The 22149-nt window shown below is 42.2% G+C and overlaps 1 protein-coding gene across 1 annotated transcript in view; it reads right to left on the bottom strand.

The window, feature by feature from the left end:
* The window catches only part of CC2D2B (coiled-coil and C2 domain containing 2B), a 1912120-nt gene that overhangs the window by 298533 nt on the left and 1591438 nt on the right, over window positions 1-22149 (bottom strand). Inside the window, exons 31-32 of the mRNA XM_086919535.1 lie at window positions 1202-1300; window positions 805-981 (exon numbers count right to left, since the gene is read on the bottom strand). Of these exons, the coding sequence (XP_086775661.1) occupies window positions 805-981; window positions 1202-1300 (276 nt within the window). The remainder of the gene's footprint in view (window positions 1-804; window positions 982-1201; window positions 1301-22149) is intronic.

The raw sequence follows: 22149 nt of genomic DNA, 5'->3' as shown, positions 1-22149 counted from the left end.
TAAGTACTCCCAATGAGAGACGGTAGGTTTAGGGGTCCCAGCATTCCCCTGTTCTTTTCTTCTGTCGTGGAGATGGTTATCTCTATTATTAATGAATGGGACGAGGACAACGAGACCAGGAGTGATGAAGAATACGGTAAGTAATAGTGCATGTTTTTTGACTGTGATCACAATACAAAGTTTAGGGGCTCATTAGGATGACGGGCTGTCATGTGTAGGGACAACCCACCATAAGGGCGGAGGTCCCGTTGGGGGTATTAGGATGCGCCCGCCACAGTGGCGGGCGCATCCTGTATCTTTAGCATTGCGGCGGACGGTGCTGAAAGCACCGCCCGCCGCAATGCTAAAGATATATGTTGTGCATTACAAAGCACAACGTGACAGGCACCGCGCGGTGCCTGCCACATTGTACTTTGCAATGCTGGGGGGTACGTGCACCCCCCCACCCACCCACCCCGGAGTCCCTGGGGGCCCACAATGGGCCCCTGCAGGGTGCCCATGCTAATATGGCTGGCGGTGTCTGATAGACACCGCCACCATATTAAAGCCTTTTCCGCCTGGCAACAAGGTGACCGGGGCAGAAAAGCGGCGGACGGTCTTTCCATCCGCCGCGGTCCCCCCGCCATATTAGTATGGCGGGGGGTCATTCCGGGTAGGATGGTGGGCGGATCGCCCCCGCCAGGCCGGCGGTGGCTACTGCCAGCCTGGCGGGGGCGATCCGCCCGCCATCCTAATGGGCCCCTTAGTCTTCTTTTCTTATATAGAAGAAAAAGTGATAGCAAAAGATAAAAACGACATAGAAACCTTTTCCAAATCTTGTCCTGTGGATGCAATGTTGGGATCAATCGTAGCAAATATGGTTATAATGCTCAGTTCCATTAAATCTTGTCCAATAATATCTTCGTTAGGAAACGCATAGGTGCTGCTCCAAGTATAGCCAAGTAAAGCTGGTGGCATGTTTACTTGAAATGTCCCACTGATCTGCCAATAAACATGACATTGTTTACACCAGTGACATATGGCAATACACAATCCAATACAATCTAAAGTACGGCAGTGCATAAAATATGTTTATTATAAGCAAAGTATATGTAAGGATACAGTTCCATCCAGTAGTTTTATAAAAACCCACCCTTTTTATTTTGTAGAACATGTAAAAGTAAAAAAAATAAGGTTCTGAAAAATAGAATAGTGATGTTACCTTTGACTGATGCAGAAGTGATGTAAAAGGAAAAGTAACACAGCCAAGCCAGTTCTTTTTCATATATGAATGGGTGATGCAGCCCCTTTGGCAATCGTCCTGTTGAGAAAATATGTCCCTTAAAACGTCTCTCTTTGATACTTCAGTAGTAAGAAATCACATCGGCGTTAAGTACTGTAAAACCTTACTCATTTATTGCAGTTATTATGATGGATTAAATGACACGGTAATCCCTGATTCTCCACTCCACTCTATAAGTGCACAATTAAATAAATCACTTACATCAAAACTAAAGTAAAATAACTATAAATCATTTTACCTTTTAGGAAAGAGTAAATCTAATGAGATCATGAGTCTATACATTGGATCTTTTAAACATCGCAATGCAGAGTTTGCAACTAAACAACTGATATGCCGATATTAGCCATAAATCAATTAACAGTGAAAAAATGACTCAGCAAAAGAGCTAGTTGAAAGTTTACCGTGTGATAAACCTATTATCTTAGCAGGTGGTGGTGGAAACATAACACCTTTTTGTCTAACTCCTCTCCTCAGTCCTATAAGAAGTGAAGGTCAGCCAACCACTGAAGGAAAACGTCTCCTTTATCACAACTCCTTACTTTGAAATATTTAACTCCTCCCAATAAAGACAGTATAGGCATAAAACCACCCCTTTCCGAAAGTTCTCCATCCAGATGCAGTTTGAGAACCCTGCTGGGGCCATGGGATCGACAGTGAGTCTTTTAGCACCTCTTCAGCAACGGCCTTCTCACCACCAGGGTTACTGGACTACTAGCAGGTTTGGGTGGTTCCAATAATTTTTCTGTGTTTTGGCGGGGTTTAATTCAGGCTACTAAGTTGTGGATGTGGTGCATATAAACTAAAGTCCTGAGCTTCTTCAGCTCGCAATCTCCATAATTCCTTGCCAACAGAAAAAGAAAGGCACCAGTTTAATCAACTTCCAGGGCCAACAGCAACCGGGGCAGGAGCCGCTAGTAGCCAATCAGAGCGCCAGGAGGCGCTTCAAATCCAAACGCGGGTCCCGTATTACAGCCGCCACCTGCCCTGACATGTCCTGAGACCAGGGGCACTTCCAGGACCACCAGCGACTGCGGCAGGAGCCGCTAGAAGCCAATCAGAGCACCAGGAGGTGACTTGACAGTGATCATAACGCCCTATTACTGAAACTTGCTGTCCCTATGCCAGGAACTCTAAAAGGGCATGAACCTGCTAGCGGCCACCCTCCAACCTTATTTAATGGCAGGCGAAGAGTCCGTTGGGCGTGGTTGGAAAAAACACCTAACAAGATGGCTCGATTATTTCAAGCAGTCATACCCAATCTCGAGGCCCTATCCAAGCCCGTAAATAATAGAAGCAACATACTAGCCCTCACAGAAGTAGCAAAGGTAAATGATTCTACCATCTGCAAGCTAGGGGAGGTCATCTGGCCATTATGTGTAAGGGGATGTGGCAGAGGTCTCCACTGACATGGTTTAACGACCATTGTCGGCTGGCTAAAAAGGTCTTTTTGGAGGCTATTAGATCCAAGTGCACGACCAGATTAAAACACTCAAGGTCTCTTTATAAATCCATTATTGCGACTGCAAAAAAGGACTGGGAAGTGGACAAAAGGGATAGCTTGAAAAAGGCCCTGGAGGCCAAGGACATGAAGAAATTCTGGTCCATTATTTCCACTGGTAGCAGCTCAGGAAAGGTGGTTATAGAGCATAACATTGATGCTAGCTGCTGGAAATAGCACTTTCTGGCTCTCTATGCCCCACGCGTTATGGGAGCTAATACTTCGCCTTTAGAAAACATCTCGCCTCTTTTTGCAGATACACCCATCCAAGAGGTTACCCTGAGTTAAGTTACAATAGCTGTAAATAGGATAGTGCCCGGGAAGGCTGCTGGCCTGGATATGAACTCAGGGGACTATTACCGGGCTGAACCTAAGATCTGGTGCCCCTACCTTTGGGTGGTTTTTAACCCCTTCTACGCTGATGACGAGCTGGGCTCGTCATGGCGTAGCCCGCTCGCACGCTGATGACGAGTCCAGCTCGTCACGTAACATGCGGTTTTAAAAAACTCAGCGTACGAGCGGAATTCCGCCCGCACGCATGCGGTTAATGCCGTCCTTCAGGGAATGGTTCTACCTGCAACGTGGTCTGGAGCAGAAATCCTCTCAATATATAAAAAGGGTTCACCCACAATACCAACTAATTATAGACCAATTAGTCTGATTGATGTTTCCCAAAAGGCATTTGCCAGGATCATTGTAGGCCGGTTGCAAGCCTGGCTGGAGGAGCACAACATCATGACCCCGTTGCAGGCTGGGTTCAGAGCAAAAATGTCCACAATAGATCAGATTTTCAGGCTGCAACTTTTTTATTGGAAAACTGTACATCTTGAAGGAGGCAGCCTGTACCTGGTCTTTGTGGATCTTAAGAGTGCTATTGACCTGGTCCCTAGAGATGCATTGTGGAGGGTACTGAGCGTACTAGGGCTACCACATTATCTTCTAGACATATTGAAAAGACTCCATACCGGCAATTATGCCCGAATTCGCTTTGAGAAAAAAAGGGGAACTGTTTCAGCCTATTCCCATTAAGAGAGAGGTAAGATAGGGATGTGCACTTGCGCTCACCCTGTTCTGCATATACATCAGTGGTCTGGTAGGCGCCTTGAACAAACTCGAGGACATAGATGAACCCTAACTAGCGCTTAAGCAGATACCATTCTTGATGTTTGCTGATGACACCCTACTCTTATCTAAATCTCTCAAGAGAATTTAGAGAATACCGGACGGATTTTGTGAGTTCTGCAGTACCAGGGGATTGGAAATCAATCTTGATAAAACCACATTTATGGTCTTCAACCCCAAAAAATCAACTCATGCATGAATGGTATTGCTCTTGAGAGGGTAACCACTTTCGATTATTTGGGAGTTACACTTAATGAAGGTATGGCCTGGCGACCTCAAATAGCTAAGTCGAATCTTAAATTGTCGCAGACCACAGGTGCTTTGGCCAAGTTTTATAGGAAATCATTTCACAAGCCATTAAGACCTGCTGTGGAGATCTATAAGACCCAGCTAAGAAGTGGAAAGATAGCAAAGGTCCAAGGGTTTCAAGGCTTTGGACAACACTTAATTAAGTATGATTAGTTGGTGGGCGGAGGCACACTCGAAGCTCTGGACCTCTTGGGCTTCAGGTTAGAAAGACAGGTTAGGAAAGTTGTGAGTGTGGTCTCCACATAGAAATAGTTCAATTCGCCAGGATTAATATCCGTTTTTTTCGGCTCGTAGTATGGAGGACAGAGACATTTCTGTTTGCAGAAAGAGTTTCTTTATTTTAATTCACACAGCAAAGACAGCCGACACGTGTTTCGCCCCCTCTTGGCGATTTGCGCCTGGGCTTTCTCAAGGCTAAATAGGATAAGTCTCATAGAAAATCCAATTCCAGGTGAGTACAGTGTCCAATATATAAAATATAAATCTTCAATAGTAAAATATTTCTTATTTGGGCAGATGCCCCCGTTCCTATAGTCCTCCCGGCATGGTCGTTCCTAGGTCATTGCCTCCCCTCTATGAGACTTATCCTATTTAGCCTTGAGAAAGCCCCGGCGCAAATCGCCAAGAGGGGGCGAAACACGTGTCGGCTGTCTTTGCTGTGTGAATTAAAATAAAGAAACTCTTTCTGCAAACAGAAATGTCTCTGTCCTCCATACTACGAGCCGAAAAAAACGGATATTAATCCTGGCGAATTGAACTATTTCTATGTGGAGACCACACTCACAACTTTCCTAACCCAGCTAAGAAGTGCAATCCTATATGGGGCGGAATTGTGGGGGCATCTTTATCCAACCTTGATTGCCAAAACAGAGAACAACTTCATTAGGCAGCTGTTTAACTTGCCTGTGAGCACTCCCTTGGTTCCACTTTGTATGGATCTCAGTGTGAGACCTGTTGCAGAGGAATCAGGATGCAGACCCTTGCTTTACTGGCTCTGCCTCTGGGCGACCCTGGAACTGGTCGAATTTAGATCTGAGCTTTTAGAGGTCCTCATGTGTCCCGGTGTAGTTAAGATGCCATGGTTTTCTTATATCATAGAAAGTTTTCGCTCCCTTAACAGATATGAGCTGTGGGAAAACACTGAAAAAGCCTGTGTGAGAACCCCAGGAAAATCAATAATTACCAGCTATAGGGAAAGTAAACTGTATAAACTCAAAGCAGATTCCTCCATTGACTTTCTTACCTCAAATTTCTTGGATGTAAAGGCCATGTGTAAGTTCAAGCCACGCCTGGATGAAATCCGTCCAACATTAGCCAGAAATCTGTATATGCAGTTTCGGCATGGCTGCCTTCCCTTGAGATCCTACACAAACAGATGGTCTTGTGGGTCCTTATTGGGTTATCCTGCCTGTGGCGAGGGTGAGGAGTCATAATTAAATGTACTTTTTTTCTGCAAGGGCTACCATACAATTAGGCATAGAGGGCTGATCCAGTTATGCAGAAACCTCAGCACAACACACTGCAAAGAAGCTTTTAGGTTCCTAAAATACAGCACTGATCTGCATATAACCTATGCTGTATCGCGTTTTTTAAATTCCATATGGTGGGCAAGGATGCATTTTCTTAAAGTGTAATTATGACCCTGTTAATTGATCATACTTTATGTTTTTAGCTTCAATTGTATTTTAATTACTGGTGGTTTTTATCCTTGTTTTACATTTTTTAAACCAGTTTAATAATGTGTGTATCATATATGGTCATTCTTTTACGGTGCACTTACACTGAAATAAAGAATCAATATATGGAAATGGGGGTTAATCAACTTATCTTTTTGGTTCTCAGACCTCGGAGATTTTGCCCAGGTCCTGGTGTTCAACAGCAGGGGCATATTAATGAGGACAATCATGGTAAAGACAATGGCTATTTAATATTTCATAGTGCGGCTATCCCCAGTAGAGTGTCTATCTTTCATAAACCTATTTATTTATTTATTTATTTATAAAATTTTATGTAGGGCAAACTTGACCAAAGAGGGTATCAGAGCGCTTTACATTTAGGATTGTTGCATTAAAAGTTACATCAGTTACAAAAGCATAGTAAGGTACAGTACACAAAAACAATGTTGCAAGAATTTGTAGGAGGGAGGGGAGGAAGGAGTCATAGCGGGGAGACGAGGAGGAACTGTGCCCAACGTCCGGCTAGGTAGGCGACGGTCAAGGGGGAAACCAGGGCCAATCTCCTCAATAGCTGTCTAGCAGCTCCACCGGGCATCAGCCATGTTGCTCAGGTCTCACCATCCAGGAAAACCAGTTTTGAGTTTATTTGATTTGAGAAGTTTATATAGCACTGGCTAGACCCAGAGGTATCAGAGCGTGTAACCACAGGATCATTGAATTAAAAGGTACATCTAAAAAGATTTATATAGTGCTAGCTAGACCCAGAGGTATTCGAGCGCTTTACCAGAGGAACATTGCGTTACAAGTTACATCAGTTACAATAGAGTAGTAAGGTAAATTAAACAAACAACGAGGTTGAGAGAATTCTTAGTAAAGGAGGGGAGGAAAAAGCCATAGCAGGGAGACGAAGAAGAACTGTGCCCAATGTACGGCTGGGCAGGTGACAGTAAAGGGGGAAACCAGGGCCAAAAATCCTCATTAGCTGTCTAGCAGCTCCACCGGGCATCAGCCAAGCTGCTCAGGTCTCAGAGTTCAGGAAAAAGCGTTTTGAATAGATACATAGGCTACAGTAGCATAGTTAAGTAGTGAAGAGCATGTCCCCACCAGAGGATAGAGGTAAAAGAAGGGGGGGGGGAGTAAAAACAAACCAGAGAAGGAGCTGGTGCTGCCATTTAGGTCTGGTCGAAGTCCGGGTTTTTCTCAGAGGAGTAGCACAACGTGGTAGGGAACACTGTGGCAGCCATTTTGGGGTCAGGCAAGGATTCAGATCTTGGAGTTAGAAACAGCCAGTACCCATTTTAGACATTCGCTCTAGGGGGAGTGTTTGTTGTGCAATGTATGCTGTGCAGGTCTTATATCTACATCCTACTTATGTGTCCTGCCCAACATGGGGGTGCAACTTGCTTCTGCTCTCACAGTTTTTGCTTGTCCCACCACGTTTTGTTTTTTTCAGGGCAACAAAATTTGGCTTAGGAGCAGCACAAACTCTACAGTCTACCAGTGCAGTTGATCGAAGTTTGTCACAAGTTTTTTTTATAACTTTTCCTTTTTTAACCAAGGGAGTCTGCTTGCTCCCAACGTGGCACCCTGGTGTCCTGTTCTGCGCCCACTATTCAGTTTCTCAGGCACCTGAGGGATTCAATTGCCAGCAACCATCCTTTTCCTCATCCTGGCCTCTGCTCAGAGGATCCCTCTGTACTTTAGGTGCGCCCCAGACCTGGGTGACGCCACTCCTCCCCCCGGGGCCTCAAGGGGGGACACGCCTGCATGTGAATGAGTACTGCCGGGTCTTTCATTCACTGTCTCCGCCTTGTTCCAGGTCGCCTCACAGCGGACATTGGCTCACTGCACGGCACCTGACACCACAGCTCTGCATAGGTGCGGGATCAGAGACTCGCCTTTCCCTGATGCAGGCCTCCTCTTCTTCTACACCACACTGGCCTGCTGACATATCGCTCCCGCCTCTGTTACTCACGATCTCGGGATCACCGCTGTGGAGCCCTCGATTCACTGTCTTCACCTCGGTTGATCAAAGTGATCGCCGACCGCTCCTTTCGTTTGGGGCTCAGCCGAGCCTTCCCGGCCGCATCAGGCAGCCATTTTGCACTGCAGCTGCAGAGTGGCATCCCGGGTTCCACAGTGTCTCAGCTCGTAGCTAGCAAACTTGAACGCCGGGAGCCGCCCTGCACACCGGAGGTTCTATTGTTGATCTTCGTTGAGCGTTGGGGACCCGAGGGCAGCCCTTTGCTGTGCTGTATCGATGGTGGGCGGTGGAACTCACGAAGGATGCTACCGCTCTGCCGCCATCTATGAACTTTAACTTCTCTCATGAAGACTTTTACGTACAAAATTCTGCCAGAGTTAAAAAAAAATGTCTATAAATCTAGTGAAGGTTTGCTGCTATCAATTCAAAGTTCTGCAGTTCATGTTGAGATCAGTCCCAGGATTTTACCCAAACATTTAGAGTCAACACTTGGTACCCCATCCCATAATGGCTGCGTTTATTCATTCTTTATTTGAAGAATGGCTCACAGAACAAATTATAAGCAACTGAAAAAGACAGAAACACTTGTAGACGTAATCAAAAAGTATACCTTTGTATAGTTTCAAAGAAAAGGAAAGTGTTCAGTGCTCAGGTGATAACACAGTGAGTGATAGAATAACATTGAAATAGTGTGTGTAATATAAGAGGTAACGGAATAATGAAAAAGTTCAGGAAATATTGGTCCAAATGTTGTTTCTTATGACTTAGAAACACAAACAGTTCATCAACATATTTAGTTTCCATTGCCCTTGTCCTCGACTGCGTTTTGACCTATTGTGATTAAAGGGTCATAATCAGGACATAAATAATTCATATGGTGCAAGAGCAAAAGCAAGAAGGAGCAGAAGTCAAAAGGACAAAATGACTTTTCTGGCAGAGGCAACCAATTGCATAAAGTCAAAGAAGTCAAAAGGGATATTCGGCGGCAACATCTGCATCAATACAGGGGTGTGTAAGTGTTCCAGTTATGCACAAGGGTTCCAATGGTTAGTCTGGAATCCCTCAAGGGAGCAAGAAGTGAGCTCCAGGTCGGGCGCGCCACAGGAATGGGAGTCCCGTGAGGTGAATAATTTCTTTGAAGATATAAAAAGGTATCCTTTTGGAGTACGTCTCTACACGTATTCCCGTCTTATTCTATTGCTTATGATTTGTTCTTCTGCAGAATGATGACTGTATATCATTTCCCTTGATTTAACTGTTTTATGATGAACCATTGTTGCACCTATGTGTATATGTCCCTCATTTAAGGTGGTTATTGAGCACTCTTGTTTCTTGATATGTGCTTTCAGTCCAGGTCATTTCAGGGGTCATGGACATCAGCCAACTTCAAGCAGTCATCTAATTGGAAGGAGCTCTAGGCTAAATTTCTATTTAGTCAAGCGAATTGCTCCAATCCTAGGAAACACAGATTGATAAGACAATTTGGTGGAAATGATTTTCTAACATGAGAAAAGGAGGAGATTGCACTGATGAAATCACACATCATCCATATTGGCCAATACTGTTAACAAGCAGAGAGTTAATATGATGATTTACATCATATCTTAATCCATGGAGAGCTTGGATTGTCGGCAATTTATGTTGCATGCAGTGTTGTGTTCATGCGATAATTATTCTCAATAGAGTCCTTGCCAACAGAAAGTGATGATTCAATATCATATGCCACTAAGCAAATGACCTAAACCTGTGAAGAAATGAAAATGAGAGCCCGTTAAGTCCCACATTCAGATGGGTACATCAGCTAATGCTGTCTATTTGATAACATTTATGCTATATGTTGTATGTCAGAGTTTGGCGTACAGGTTACTCCGTCACACAAACGTGATGGCTATCCTGTCCACTGTATTAAGTGGCATAGGATATAATGGACTTGTAATGCCGCGGACAGGATATCCGTCACGTATGTGATATGGTAACCCGGTCCCCCAAACTCTAAATCAGGCCCTCGATTTGTCATAATTCATTGGGCCTATAATATTGGCTTTACAAATCAGATGAGGGTCAGATAAGGGAGCACTTATGGACACAACAATAGATGCAAAAAATGTAAGTCATTGAGTAAGGTATTAAGATACCAACAACGGTCACTAGTCTCTGAGTAACAGATGAAGATCGAGTATAAGGTCCGTACAACCAATCATCAGTAATCTATTAGTAGATAGTAGCAGTAGACCGATAGAGTGAACTGGTGCCTCTATTAAACAAATGAGAATGTCATCATAAGTTTTTATTCACATTGGTTACTTTTATGAGTTTGACTACCGGGAAGTGTCCGTTCCCTCACAGCTGTTGAGGTTCAACACAAAGCCAAATAGGGTGAGTTAAAAACGATCCCAAGTTACATCTTTGTGCCATGTATAACACTGTTGGCTCCCTCAGATTTATGAGCAGAGAGCTGTGCCGAGTTCAATATGTGCAGTGTAAACATACTTGTAGCTGGGATTACATTCATAGTGATTGAGGCCTGCATAAGTAATAGGTCCACAATTTCCTCTTACATGGGAACCAAGCACCACATTATAGTGCTTGACTCTCTCAGGGTAGCGAAGCAGAGCAGTCCAAGGCCTACTCAGGGGAGAAGGTGTGGGCTAGTAATCACCATGCGCTCGCACATAATATTAATAATCCTCAATAAATTATTGTCCAGCCTGGGCTTTTTCTTTAGATAGGGAAAAGCACATTTATTACCCACACACTACTAAATACTACACATTCATTTACAAATATATACATCAGGCAGATTAAAAATACCTTAGATAACTTCCATTTGACCTCTACCGGGTCATGGCCTTCAAATTCACCTCCCCTCTCACTTATACCAGATAGATATCACAACATGGGGGTATCAATTTAAAAAAAACAAGCCTATTGGCTTTGCCAAAGGTGCACCATTTAATAGAAAAATAATCCACAAATTATAAACCAACAATATTTCCCTGTAATCAACATTAACCATGTGTAAATGCAATAGGTATTGTCCATAAAGCATTTGTAAAGTGTTCAACAATTCATGTCAACATATATAGTTAATAAAGCATTGGAAATAAACATAATGGGGTCGATTCCGATTCGGGAAAAAACACTACGAATAGCCGTTCGGAGCGTTTTTCCCATACGAATCGTACCCTGCAACGTCCCCATACGTACGGCGAAGTACGATTCGTACCAGGAGCTGGACTCCGTACGAATCGTACAGAGACCGTACAAATCAAATCCCAGTATGAATCTCCCTCGGAACCCGCTGTACGCGACATCTGTATGGTTCGCGGCTGGTTTTTCCGACCCAGCAAGTACGATTTGTGTCAAGTACACACAGTACAACTCTTTTTCTACGGGAGCTGAAAACAGCCATAAAAGCAGAGTTCGCCCTGAAACAGGTACGGAACCCCCCCAGGTACGATGCGTACACCCCATGATCGCAGGGGTACGGTGCGTACCCCTGCGATCAAGGGGTGTACGCACCATACCCCTGCGATCATGGGGTGTACGCACCGTACCCCATGTTCGATGGGTGTACGGTGCGTACACCCTGCGATCGCAGAGGTATGGTGCGTACACCCCATGATCGCAGGGGTACGGTGCGTACCCCGCGATCATGAGGTGTACGGATGGTACGGTGTGTATCTGATTGTGTGCTTTTCCGTACGAATCGCCCTTACCTGACGTGGACCGTACGAATCGCGTTCTCATACCCCGGTCCGGATCGTACTCGTCGGGTCGTACAGTATGTTTACGATTCATACGGAGAGGGCTCAGAATACGAATCGGACGGACGTTTTTTTTTCAGGATCGGAATCGATCCCATAGTGTTTGTGTCCTTTTTTATACACATTTAGGCCACATACAACACAACTATAAAACCCGCCCCTAGCCTGCGCTGCACTCCCATCCGAAAGGCAAGGGCCCCAGTCTTGGCTAAAAGTCATGAAGAAAATACTGAAAGGTCATAGCATCTTTGACCAAGAAAACTTAGGGTCACATTGTAAAATGCCTTGGGTGGAAGTTGTGCACTCCTACAGCCCCCTACATTTTCTTTGAGTTGTTGATGGTGGCCATGTTGTCCAGGGGCCACCACATGCTAGGAACCCTTGGGCAAAAAAGCCCTACAGGACATTATGGGACAATCCTCCCCATGAACATGAATTTTAATTAGGCTGCTCTGACCACATTCCTGTGCTGCCACGCGGCCTCATGCTGCACAGCTTCTTTTGTTTTCTTCTTTCTTTTTATTTTATTTGGGGTTACCTAGTCAAGAGTCTTTCAATGAGCATAACTATGGCACAGTTGGGCTGATTTGCTTGATCCCAGGCTCATTTTACTCCTGGTGATGAGCTCTAGCCACCAGGTGCAGTTCAGCAGACATCATTACCTCCATTGTGGCGCATTCTGCGAGGAGATGGTTTTACTGGCTTCCTGCCCCAGCTTTCCTCCTTTCCTTTGTCTCTGGTGCACAGAAGTCCAGATTTCCCCCAACTGGATCTCAGGGAGTGAAAGGGGGCTAGTTTTACTGGCACTTGGGGAGACCATACTAGGGGCAGAGTCCTTAGTCCTTTAGATCATCAGGGGGCTTTTCCTTCCAGTTGTCCATGGTGGCTTCCACCATCACTAGTGTCAAGAGTCCAACAGCAAAAACAACTCTTGCTCCCTTGTGCAAGAGTTTTTAAATAGGGATGGAAGGCTCTAGAAGTCAGGCATCCCATGCCAATCCTAGGATACCACAGCACCTCTCCATACCTGTCCTAACCCTCCTGCACAGCATGCTGGAACAATTCAGGATGGCACCATCCTGAAGTCACTGGTTACATTCCCTCTAGAGGCCTGAGCTCTGTCCCTTGCTGATATCACTGCCACATCCTTTCCCACCAAAAAATCAAAGCGGAACCTCTCCTGTGTTGGCTCGAGTTGCCTGGGGTTCCTCCTTTGTTCAGTAGGCCATTGTACCCCCCTACATTTCACTGCACCAAGTGGCAGGCACCGTGTGGTGCCTGCCACGTAGTGCTGTGAAATGCACAACGTGCATTTTTAACATCGCGGAGGGTGCTGTAGTCAGCAGCACACGCCACAATGTTGAATTGCAAAATGCGACGCCATGGTGGCGGTCGCATCCTAATTGGGTGTGCGGGACCGCCGCATGCATGGCTGGAGGTCCCGATCCCCACCCCGATGGCTGGCGGACTCGCCCGCCATCGTTAAAACCCCCTATAGTTTTACAAATGATATTAAACACTTTGATTTTTTTTTTTAATCAATATTACTTACCTAAAATCGAAATTCTTGACCAGGATGATTTATCTGTTGATATTCTTAACCCACGATATTTGTGCAATTCGATATTTCTTCCTCAATATTCTTTCTCAGCACCTTCCCAGGGAGATGCCTCCGCTCCACAGAAGCTTTTTTTGTCTACATTGCTAAATTCAGGGAGACAAGACAAGGTGGGCAAGCTTTTATGGTCAGAGTAGCTCAGCTTTGGAATCAGCTACATGCCTTCCTTAGAACCCTGTCTGATCTACTGCACTTTAGAAAAGCCCTGAAAACTTGGCTCTTTACTAAAAAAAGCCCTCTTCACATTTTAGAACTTTTTTTGCTGCAGCGGGCTTTGTTTGTTTGTCCCAGTAGAGGTCTTAGCACCAGGATAGCAGTATGGTGACAGAGAGCTCTATAAATGTCTCAAACAACAAAATTAATATAAGTTCACTTGGCACTAGACACTTAGGGGTCGATTTCTATCCGTGAAAAAAAACGTCCGTACGATTTTCATCCGCAGCCATCGCCGTACGATTCGTACCCGTCCGTCTGAGTCGCGTAGTACAATCTGTATTCCGTCAATCGTCGCAATCCGTACGTATTACAAGGCTGAAACAGTGAACCGTACGACTTGTACACATGCCGTACAACCCGACGAGTACGATCCGGACCGGGGTATGAGGACGCGATTCATACAGTCCACGTCAGGTAAGTGCGATTCGTACGGAAAAGCACACAATTACTTACACACCGTATGGTGCGTACACCCCATGATCGCAGGGGTACGGTGTGTACCCCGGCGAACTAGGGGTGTACGCACCGTACCCCTCAATCTAATTTGAATTTATGTGCTGTTATTTTCATTTATTTGTAGTTATATTTGCGCAAATTACACATATTAAATGGGCACCATTAAATTATACGTTTAAGCTTGACATAAGTAGGCCTGCATTTCCTTTGGGGTAAAATACTGCTTTTCCATTTCTGCTTGCATGTCTTTTCCTTGCTGGTACGGTCACATGGGTTGTTATTTTGAGAATAGATATAACACTATACTAGCGAAAGAGACCCTGAGAAGAGGATCTTGACAAAAAACATGGAGAGCCAGAGCATTAACTGATAGTTCCTATTCAGTAATGTATAGAGGAGATGCAGATACCTATGGTCGATATCATTCACAGGACTGGTATGGGAAAATCCGCAAATGTTGCAGTTCACAATGTGAAAATGAAAAGGACAATGGAGCCCTTGATGGCGATAAGAAGGGGTGTAAAGATTTGTGTGATATAACAGGTTGATTGGGCAACCTTTTCTTTGGACTTTGAGAGGTACAGACCCCTATGCTTTCCCCTTTGATTCTTTTGCTGAATAAGGCTTAGACTAACACTTATTTCCCTATACCTACAACACTCTTGACTGAGCATCTGCAATACTGACACCTTCCGGAATTTCTCTCTTTTCTGCATATTCCCAACTTTTTGAGACCTTTTCTGACTTCTCTTCTCTGAGCATCAAATCCTATTGTTGATTTCCTGTATACCTGTGCCTGAACTACTTGTGTACCTCATGGTGATGAGTCTGAACTTCTTTAGGATGTTTAGCTATCCTGAGGTTATTCTGTATCTTTACAGAATGGTTTTGAGATTCATTTACATTAACTTGATTGTTAATTTGTAACAAAGCTTCCTAACTTGGGGGCTCATTACGATGGCGTAACAATCGCCACCGCCGGCCCGGCAGTGGCAATCGTTACACCATCGTCATGTGATTTACCCCCACCATATTATGACGGCTGTGGGTATTGTGGCGGAAGGAAACTCCGTCTGCCGCAGGCACGGTCCAACATATTAGGATGTCTATATTGAAAGGCCTTTCCATGGCAGCAACGCCGCCATGGAAAGGCTGGTGGTGATTTACTTTGGGGGCCCGTTGTGGGCCCCCTCTGTGGGGGTGTGGGGGTGCACGGGGTACCCATGGTGCCCCCCTCCATTTCCATGCACAAGGTGGCGGCACTGCACAGTGCCTGCCACATTGTGCATGGAAATGCACAACATGACCATTTAACACAGCGGCGGGTGCTGCATCCAGCAGCACCCGCAGAGGGTGGTAAATGTTCAGATGCAACCGCTGCAGTGGCGGTTGCATCATTATCAGGAGTGCAGGGCCGTCGCATGGCAGGCGGGCGGTCCCGCTACCGCTAGGATGGCGGGCGGACTTCAGTCCACCCGCCATCCTAATGAGCCCTTGATTTCCTGATTTCTAGTCCTCACTGTAGCCAAATGGGTTACACTGTTATTTAGATTTGTTTGACTAATGCTAACTCCCTTCCACCTCTCAGGTGACAAAGAAAAGACCCATCGGATAATTAATCGTAAATGGATCAACGGTAAAATCAGATTTTTAAGTCACAGTTTTAAAAATGCCCCTTATACATAGTTTTGTACAGGGAAACAAGGGCCACCCTACTCACAAGGAACCAGGGTATCTATTAATATGGCGCTGAGACAGAATATCGAGTTGGTAATGTCGACTTACACAACCATTGAGTCAAAATTATCGTGATTTAGAAATATCAACAGCAAGAATATTGTGGTCAAGAATATCAAATTTAAGGTAAGAAATATTGTTTTAAAAATTATAGAAGTCATTAATATTGTTTGCAAAAATATAGATGTTTAAAATATCGATTTTTAAATTAGTTTTAGGTATTTTAGTTTATATTTTAAATGTATGTGATGTATGTTTTTTAATATTTGTGTTAAATTTTTAGTAGTTGTGAATTTAATTTTAATAAAATTTTGCATTTTTTAGTTCCGTAGCGGGTTATGGGTTTATTGGGGAATAGGGAGGGAAGTAATTTAATTATAATAAATTAATGATTATTTTTATTTATTTATTTTAGATTTTATAATGTTAATTGTGGGAAGTAATTTATTTGTCATTAAGTTTTAATTTGGCTCTTGATTAATAATTATTAATTGGTAATTAATTATGGTAATTGTGATTTTTTTTAGGTGCAGGTTGTGGGGTTTATAGGGGTAAAGGGTGGGGAGTAATTTATTTTTGTTTAATTAATAATTAGTTGTTAATTTATATTAATCATTTAATTGAAAATCAATTATAGAAATTGTGTTATTAATTTTAGGTGCGGGTTGCGGGGTTTATAGGGGTAAAGGGTGGGAAGTAATTCATGTTTAATTAATTAATAATTAGTTGTTAACTTATATTAACTATTTCATTGATACTTAATTATGGTAAATGTGTGATTTCATTTAGGTGTGGGTGGTGGGGTTTATGGGATAAAGGGTGGGAAGTAATTTATTTATAATTAATTAATAATTAATTTTTAATTAAAATTAATTAATTGATAGAAAAGGAATTACGGAAATTGTGTCATTAATTTTAGGTGTGGGTTTTGGGTTTTATAGGGGTAAAGGGTGGGAAGTAATTTATGTTTAATTAATTAATAATTAGTTGTTAACTAATATTAACTAATTCATTGATACTTAATTATGGTAATTGTGTGATTTCTTTTAGGTGTGGGCGGTGGGGTTCATGGGGTAAAGGGTGGGAAGTAATTTATTTATAATTACTTAATAATTAGTTTTTAATTCATATCAATTAATTGATAGAAAAGGAATTACTGACATTGTGTAATTAATTTTAGGTGTGGGTTTTGGGTTTTATAGGAGTAAAGGGTGGGAAGTAATTTATGTTTAATTAATTAATAATTAGTTGTTACCTTATATTAACTAATTCATTGATACTTAATTATGGTAATTGTGTGATTTCGTTTAGATGTGGGCGGTGGGGTTTATGGGGTAAAGGGTGGGAAGTAATGTATCTCTAATTAATTAATAATTAGTTGATCAATAATATTAATTAACTAATTGAAAATTAAATATGGAATTTGTGTAATTAGGTTTAGGTGTGGGTTGTGTGGTTTATAGGGGTAAAGGGTGGGAAGCAATTTATGTTTAATTAATTAATAATTAGTTGTTAACTTATATTAACTAATTCATTGATACTTAATTATGGTAATTGTGTGATTTCTTTTAGGTGTAGGCAGTGGGGTTTATGGGGTAAAGGGTGGGAAGTAATTTATTTATAATTAATTAATAATTAATTTTTAATTAATATTAATTAATTGAAGAAAAGGAATTACAGAAATTGTGTAATTAATTTTAGGTGTGGGTTTGGGGTTTTATAGGGGTAAAGGGTGGGAAGCAATTTATGTTTAATTAATTAATAATTAAGTTGTTAACTTATATTAACTAATTTATTGATACTTAATTATGGTAATTGTGTGATTTCTTTTAGGTGTGGGCGGTGGGGTTTATGGGGTAATGGGTGGGAAGTAATTTATTTATAATTAATTAATAATTCGTTTTTAATTAATATTAATTAATTGATAGAAAAGGAATTACGGAAATTGTGTAATTAATTTAAGGGGTGGGTTTTTGGTTTTATAGGGGTAAAGGGTGGGAAGTAATTTATGTTTCATTAATTTATAATTAGTTGTTCATCTATATTAACTAATTAATTGGTAATTTTTATGGTAATTGTGTGATTTTATTTAAGTGTGGGTTGTGGGGTTTATGGGGTAAAGTGTGGAAATTAATTTATCTCTAATTAATTAATAATTAGTTGATCATCAATATTAATTAACTAATTGAAAATTAAATATGGAATTTGTGTTATTAGGTTTAGGTGTGGGTTGTGTGGTTTATAGGCGTAAAGGGTGGGAAGTGATATTTGTTTATTAATTAAAAATTAGTTGATTATTAATATGAATGAATTATTTGATATTTAATTAGTGTATTTGTTTATTTTTTGCGTGGGGTGTTTATTGTTATGGGGTAAAGTGTGGGGAGTAAATTAATTTTACTTACTTTATAATTAGTTGTTAAATACTATTGGTTTTTTAATTGAAAATAAGTTTTAATTGTGTAATTATTTTTTACAGTTTATTTTTAGTTGTGGTTGTGGGGATTATAGGGGTAAAGTGTGGAAAGTTAAATAATTTTAATGAGTTTTAATTTGTTTTTTAATTAATAATATTTCTTTAATTAGTAATTAATTATGTTAGTTGAGGAAGTATTTTTTTTTTTTTTTTTTAATTTTTTTTTTATTGAAAGTTCATGACAATAGTATATCCAATAAATACAAGAAAAAACACATTAATACATAGGGACAAAATAAGTATACATCAAAGATATTAAAAAAAAACAGGTAAGAAAAACCGATAATGTAGGAAGAGTGATAATATATCTGTGGAGGACAGGAGGGAATTTCTACATTGGTACTAAGAACTGAGGCACGTAATTTTCGAACGCCTCCATGCTGCAACGGGCGACCACAACCTTAGCCCCATATCCCTGGATTTCACTCCCTTCAGTGCATACAGCTCCGATTCGATGTTATGAATCCCGAGCAGCCTGCAGATCCACATCTGAAAGGATGGGGCATCAGAGTCTTTCCATGCAGCAGCAATTAATATTCTAAAAACAGCTATTGCTAAAAACACAAGTGCCTCAGCCTCGATGCTTAAACCCTGTTTGGCGTCAAACCCGAATATTAAAAGTGTAGGGGATAGGTCGATCTTGACAGCTAGCAGCCCCTCTAAAAACTTTGCAATTTCGTTCTTAATTGGCCCTAGCTTTTCACAGCTGCAAAACATGTGAGGCAGATCCGCAGGGCCCTTACCACATCTAGGACAGTTGTTATCCACTCTCTTACCCCAATCATACAGTTTTGCCGGTGTATAGTATAAGTTAAATAGGGTTTTAAAATGCTGTGCTCTTAGGTTTGATGAGCGTAAAAACCTTTTATCCATAAGGATGGCTCTATCCAGATCGATATCGGGATCGTTCAGTTTCCCAGCCCAGGTAGCCTCTGTCTTGAGCATATCATCCGGCAGAGTTCCCAAGAATATTGCATATATTTTCCTTATACGGCGACCGCCACCCTTCAAATAATCTAATAGTATACATTCTTTTGATATATCTATCACAGGTCTTTTGGATTTAATTGTGTTAGTCAATTGTATATATTTGAAATCTTGAGGGCCTAGAAGTGAATATCGTGTCTTTAGGAGTTCAAGAGGCCTCAGAACATTCTTTACCATAACTTGACCCAGTGTAGTGATTCCCTGCATTTCCCAGTGTCTCCAAGAACCATCTCTGCTTAAATGCGGGAATAACCCTGATTTCCAAAGAGGAGTATGTTTATTAAACTTAGGAATACTCTGGTTCTTTTGTATTGCCAGCCATACCACCCGGATATCTTCCAATATTTTGTAGCCTGGGGATTTGAAAAAACGTTTATCGTAGTTCCTTAACAGTATACCGTACGCCTCATTTCCTAGTACTAACTGGTATATGGATGGGATAGTACACCGGGAATGTATCGTATCAGCAGGGAAAAAAAGTATAGCCATATCAGTGAGGAGACAAGACCAGTGATATAATTTTAAGTTAGGTATACCCAATCCTCCCTGTTCCTGAGGTAGAGACATAAATTTAATTGATCTCCTCACCTTACCGTATTGCCAAAGGAAGTTCATAAAAATAGCCTCCATCTCCCTGATCAGGATATCGTCTATTTTAAAGGGGATTGACCTAAACTTATATAGGATTTTTGGGAACATTGCCATTTTAATGACATTGGCCCTACCTATAATTGATAAGTGTAGAGTATCGATTCTTTTTAGGTCCTGTTTCATTTTCAACAGTAGTGGTGAGAAGTTATCTTTAATGATTTCCTGTATCTGGGCATTAATTGTGATTCCCAGATATACTACCGAATCCACATATCTATCATCCAATTTAGTTATTTGGTTTGAGCATAATACCTGTGTTTTTGCCACATTAAGTCTATAACCAGAGACATTCCCAAAATCAGAGGTGATGTTGATTATTTCTCTCATAGCACTAGCTGGATCGACAGTGGTGATAGCTATGTCGTCCGCATATGCGAGGATTTTGGTTTCAAGACCATTGATGATAATTGGTTTAATATTAATATTGCTCATAATGCGGCAAATCAGGGGATCGATATACAGTGCAAATAGGATGGGTGAACACGGACACCCTTGTCTCGTCCCTCTTGAAATCTGAATGGGGTTGGAGGCCTCGCCCATTGACTGAATGCTAGCTATTGGATTGTGATACATGGCCTTAATACCCTGAAGAAAACGGGGACCAAATCCTTTGCCGACCAATACTTCCCAGAGAAAGCTCCACCTGACCCGGTCGAACGCTTTCTCTGCATCGAGGAGGATCATCGCGATCCCCCCCTCCCCCCGAGCATGCAAGTCAAACAAAGTTATGGCTCTTTTGATATGGTCGGTGGTACCTCTGCCAGGGATAAAGCCATGCTGCCAGGGAGAGACAAGGCCCGCAATGATCCTACCCATCCGTGAGGCCAATATTTTAGCGTAAAGTTTATTATCGCTATTAATTAGTGATATAGGCCGATAGGAGCCCGGGATCTCCTTGGGTTTGCCCTTTTTATGAAAGACAACGATATTGGTTTTAGTCCAGGATTCGGGTATAATACCTGTGTTGATAACCCCATTAAATAGATCTAGCAAGAGAGGGGCCGTTTCTTCCCTCAGGCATTTATAGACTTCAAGAGGTATAAAATCGGGCCCTGCTGCCTTACCAGCAGAAAGATCTTTTAATGCCTGGAGAAGCTCCTCCATAGAAATTTCCTGTTCTAAGGATTCCCTCTCATTGGACGTCAGATTAAGACCTGTATCCTGCCAATTAATACCAGAATGTGCTGTATCTGCCTCCTCCTTATAGAGGACCTGATAGAAACGCCTAAAGACCTCTATAATTTCTATTGGTTTTGTATACATCTGCTCGCCCTCTTTGATCTCAGTAATAATATTTTTTGAGGTGGCCTGTCTTATCCGAAGCGCTAGAGCCCTGCCAGCATTCTCGCCTGTTTCATACATGCCTAATCTACGGGTCTGATATTCTGCTGCAGCCTTCTTTGCTAAATGTCGCTGAATATCTGCTTTTATAGTATTTAGGCTCTCTAGGCTCTGTGACCCCTGGCTCCCATGACAGACATCCCTCCTGTGTTGCTCCTCTGCCTTCACCAGTTTAACCAAAAGACATTCCCTATCCTCCTTCATTTTTTTCCAAAGCCGTGCAGAGAAACTAATTGTCTCCCCTCTTAAACCAGCCTTAAAACTATCCCAGACCGTACCGCGGGAAGCGCTATATCTATTAGCATCAAAAAAGGACTTGGACCACTCCTTCATATGTTTTAAATAGTCGCTATCCACTAGTAGTTTCCTGTCAAAAGACCATGGCCTCATTTTTTCCCCTGGTTTGGTGATAGAAAAATTCAAAACAAGAGGATTATGGTCCGAGATTAGTTTTGGCAGCATTGAAATTTCGACATTACTATATTGTGTGGCTGAGACAAAAATATAATCCAATTTTGTGTATTTATTAAATGGGTGTGAAAAGTATGTAAATCCCGGATCATTTTTCTTTTGGTTCCCCCAGACATCCTTCAGGCCATAAGAGTGCAATATAGAGGACACTGCCCTAAATACTCTAGGCTTACAACCGCTATATGGGGTGCTACCTGTAAAGTCGGCTGAGATATTAAGATCACCGCAAAATACCATGGGTGCTGGCCAGTTAGTAAGCTCCCGTTCAATGTGATCCATCACCCCTGGATCATCCAGATTAGACCCGTATACTGAGCATAGAGTGATGCCTAATTTTAATTCACAAATTGCCCATCTTCCCAACGCATCAGCTTTTGATTTTCTAGCACCTCCCAGTCCTACCCGGCCTAATATGGCGACCCCCCTGATGGTTGAGGTCTGTGAGGAACAAGACAAAATTTCATACCCCCTTATGTTCATCCAATGTTTCTTTTTCCATGGTAGGTGAGTCTCTTGTATACACAGGATATCGGCCCTGATTAGTTTGACATACTCCTC

Source organism: Lissotriton vulgaris, chromosome 5 (genome assembly GCF_964263255.1).
Source record: "Lissotriton vulgaris chromosome 5, aLisVul1.2, whole genome shotgun sequence".
Classification (NCBI taxonomy): Eukaryota; Metazoa; Chordata; class Amphibia; order Caudata; family Salamandridae; genus Lissotriton; species Lissotriton vulgaris.
Note: the sequence above shows the minus strand (reverse complement) of the source record. Positions and strands in the feature narration are given on the sequence as shown.